Source organism: Condylostylus longicornis, unplaced genomic scaffold, assembly GCF_029603195.1.
Source record: "Condylostylus longicornis isolate FDR11 unplaced genomic scaffold, ASM2960319v2 ptg000081l, whole genome shotgun sequence".
In the NCBI taxonomy this organism is placed as follows: Eukaryota; Metazoa; Arthropoda; class Insecta; order Diptera; family Dolichopodidae; genus Condylostylus; species Condylostylus longicornis.
In genome coordinates, this window is record NW_026578049.1 from 1961405 (window position 1) to 1965820 (window position 4416).

Below are 4416 nucleotides of genomic sequence, written 5' to 3' on the forward strand. Positions count from 1 at the left end.
ATTGCACAGATTAATTTTTCTCTGTGTATTAATTGTTTTAGAATTCATTCAAAAAACGAAACAAATTTTCAAGGCTAATTAAAGATGAAGATGCAAACACTTTTTTTTTTTAAGTTTTTGTTTACTTTTGTGCAAAAACTATGTTTAACTGAGGAATTAATATAAAAATTAATTCTTGTTATATTATGAGAAATGATAATTCTTTTAAAGAATTTTATAATAAATTTTTTGTCTTCCATATAAATACAAATTCTATGAAAATTTTAACTTTAGTTTTAATTTTACAATTCCTTGAAAAAGTAGTTCTTGAAATGAAGGTAAGAATATTTTTTAATAAATTTTTAATTTGAAATAATGTTAACAATATTTTTGTTTTAGGCTTTTATTTGTTTATTGTTAACGATAGCTGCTGCTAATGCCGGTTTTCTAGGAGGCGGAGGTGCAGGTCATGGTGGAGGTCATGCTATAGGCCATGGTGGAGGCCATGGTGGAGGCCACGGAGGAGGTTTCGCAGGAGGACATGGTGGTGGTCATGGCGGTGGATTTGTTGGAGGTCATGGTGGAGATGGAATAGACATTATACCGATTGTTGCTGCTTTAGTTGCCACTCAAGGACATGGTGGACATGGTGGTGGATTTGCTGCTGGTGGTCATGGTGGTGGATTTGGAGCTGGTGGACATAGTGGTGGATTTGCTACCGGTGGTCATGGTGGTGGATTTGGAGCTGGCGGACATGGTGGACATGGCGGTGGATTTGCTGCCGGTGGTCATGGTGGTGGATTTGGAGCCGGTGGCCATGGGCACGCTGGACATAGTAGTGGATTCGCTGCCGGTGGTCATGGTGGTGGATTTGGAGCCGGCGGTCATGGAGGTGGTTTTGCTGGAGGACACGGTCATGGTCATGGTGGTGGCGATTTAGATGTTGGTTTACTTGCTGCTATTCTTACTTCAGTTGGTGGTTCTCATGGTGGTGGACATGGTGGAGGACATGGACATGCTGGTGGACATGGACATGCTGGTGGACATGGACATGCTGGTCATGTTGCTCATGGTTCATCTGGTGGTGGCTATGCCTATGGAGGTGGAAATGGGGGCTGGGGAAAATAAATTTTTGTTTTAGAAATCAATAATATTTTAAAGCATAAATAATGCAAATAATTCTAGTAAATTTATTTTGTAAATATAATTGTGAGTTAAGACTATAATTTTAATTTTTATTGTTATAGAAGTTAGAACTAAAAAATTATATAAGAATACCAAAAATAAAAAAACAAAAATTAAAATATATTAAGATGGAATTTTTTTTTAAATTCGTATTGGCATTAGAACAGGAAGGCGAAAAAAACTTAACTAGAATTTGTTTATTTTTTTTTCTAAATTTTAATCTGCTTTAATTATTACCAACATTTTCATAACGAGATTTGAAAATCATTTTTATTTTTATAATATTGAATAAATTTATATGTAATTGACAATGTATTGGCTATTGTTAAAAATATATATATATGAATGTATGTATATACATTTGTACTATAGAAATTTACATACAAACAATTACCGTTTAGCATCAGCTATTTTAACGAAATATTTTACCATTGTTTATTTTGAAATTATCGCGATTGTAAAAATATTGCATAAATATAGGATGAGCTAAAGAAATAAAGCTTTTATTTCAAATGAACTTTACTATTAATAATATTGTTATAATTATTTTAAATTCAATTTATAATTAGTATAACAGTTTATTAATGGTATTTTCTAAAAAAAAAATTTTGTTGCTAATTTAAAAGTTCTATTATTGTATTTAAATGTTGTAATTGTACCTATTTTATGGCTAAGAGAACCTATTTCAAGAAAGTCTAAATTACTTTGTGTGAAATTTAAAAACAGTATACAAAATAAGGAAATGTATACCGATTGCTCCTCCTGTTATATGGTGATTTGATTATTTCATTTGTAATAAATACTGGCCATACGAATATAGTTAATGCAGTATTTTGTGTACTTGTTCTTCTTAACGGAAAGCTTTATTCATACATTTAAATTATTTTAAAAGTCTTAGTTTTAATATCTGAGGAACAACTTTCTTATAATTTAATTGTTTTTATCAAATAGTTATGTGCTCTGAATTTCTCTTTCAGTATTTAAATAGCAACATTTTAATTTTAATTACACATTTTATTTAATATTCCTTTTAACACTAGCAAATTAAGAAAAATAAATTTAAAATACTTTTATTTATTATGATTATTTCATGGAATATTATAAATGATAATGCTTAGATGCTTTATATGAAAAATATATTAGATAAATGTAAATAGTATTAAATAATTTATTTGTAAGATTTTTGTTGCAGCATTATAAATTGTACGAGCTCAATTTTCAAATATGAATTTATGCAATTGTCGTCTTTCGATAACGAAACGTTATTGATCGGCAACGTCATATGACGTTTTTCGATAAGCTAATGTAATTAGCGAAGGATTATACGTTCAAATTGTGGTTACTGTTTACCATTTGTATTCGTTATATTTACAATTGAAACTGTAAATGTATTATTGAAAAGTTCTCAGATTATGGAATGCTAGAGAATGGGTAAATGACCATTCTGCTGAATGTAGTCATGCAACTGATTCATCCTCCTCTGCTACTAAAAAAACCTCTCAGCAAGATCCTCCTTGCCGACTAAGCGGTAAAATAAATGAACATATCCTAGACAAAATAATTGGAGTAAAAAAAAGGGCCTACAGGAGGTGCAAAGTCTGCTCCTCCAAAGGATTACGCAGTGAAACTAGGTTCACTTGTAATCAGTGTGACGTTCCCCTCCACCCAGGTGCTTGCTTCACAGCCTATCATACTCTTAAAAAATATTAAAACATGTAATTTAATACAATGTGTGTAAAGTTCCTTATAAATATATTATGCAATAAAAAAGTTTCTAATAAATATATTATGTAAAAAAGTGTTGAGAATTTTCAATTTTTCCCAAAAATCGCCGGACACACGCGTTAGTTCTTATAAAAAACACCCGGTCAACAATCTGTTAAGACAATGCCGTCATTCTCAAAATTTTAAAGATTTTTTCAATATTTCTTCTGAAAGTGCTTTTGAGAAAACAAAAGATTTTTGAAAAACATCAGCAAATATAATAGTAGAGGGTGTTGTTATAGAAAGATTTCAAAGATTTCTACCATTTTTTTTTTTTTCAAAATTATTATTGGATATTAACCCAAACAAGGAACAACGCAGATGTCATTTGATGTCTTATGTAATTGGAAAAAAATATTGTAACTCTTGTTGGTGGACTTTATTTGCAAATTAACTGGGCAGGAAACAATAAAATAAATGTAATTATAAATGCCTTGTATATATATGTATGAATATGTTTTTTTTTCAATAATATTGTGTAAAATATGCAAATTTTAACTAGTTGCAATTGATTATTTGATTAAGGAGCTTATAATTTATATATTTATGTAATTTCATTTTAAGTATCAATATTGTTACAATTTTCATAACTCAATTTAAAACAAAAAACCAACAAAATAATAAAAACATGACACACTCTTTACATATTATAATTTATGTCAAAATTTAATTATATGTTAATATAAATAACTACTGACCATAAATTCCCTAATTAATTCAAATACTAAAAATAAAATGTTATTCGAAGTTATCAATAAAATTAAACAAATAATTTTATCAAATATTTACTTTTATATTTTATTTTTCTTTTATATCTAAAAAAATTCAAGTATTTGTTAACACTGTTATAAATATTAGGCATTTAAAAAATTAATGGTAATCAAAAACGTAAAACCTAATTTCTATAAAAATAATAAAATTTTTTTTATAAATTATTCAAAGTTTTGCCAAAACTTGTAAATTTTTTTTTTTTTTGCTTTATTTTGTTTTATTGCACAAATTTAATAGTGTTAAAAAATATTTAAGAGCAGAATTATTTTGCATAATCTACTTGAATAAAATTAATATTAAATTGGGATATTTGTGACAATGTTGTAAAACACACTGTTGATTTGTTGCATATAGTAAATATGCAATTAATTTTTGTATATCGATTGCAAGATATTGTGATTTCAAAATTTTTAATTAATTAAAAATTTTAAGTTTTGAAAATAAAAATTTAGATTAGTTAAAATATTACATATATATATTTTTTTAAAATCAAATTAACAATATTCATACGGCGGACTATGACAATTCGCAATAAATTTTTTTTACAACAATAGAAAAAAACAAAAGTTTGCCGACGGTTATTGTAAGGCATAGCATTCTAAAATATGAGTTGGGCAAGAAACTTTTGTTCCAGTATTTTCAATGACAAGTATTCTACAAAAGATTTAATCGAATGTCAAATGCAAATTATCAAAGACTTGTCAACAAACAACTAAT

The 4416-nt window shown here is 27.8% G+C and overlaps 1 protein-coding gene across 1 annotated transcript; it reads left to right on the forward strand.

Annotated features, from left to right (window-relative positions):
• The first annotated feature begins 311 nt into the window (after positions 1-311).
• LOC129613294 (uncharacterized) lies at positions 312-1107 on the forward strand. Its single transcript, XM_055527293.1, has 3 exons — positions 312-317; positions 379-538; positions 614-1107. Exons 1-3 carry the CDS (start codon positions 312-314, stop codon positions 1105-1107), a joined length of 660 nt encoding a protein of 219 aa, XP_055383268.1.
• The last annotated feature ends 3309 nt before the right edge of the window (positions 1108-4416 follow it).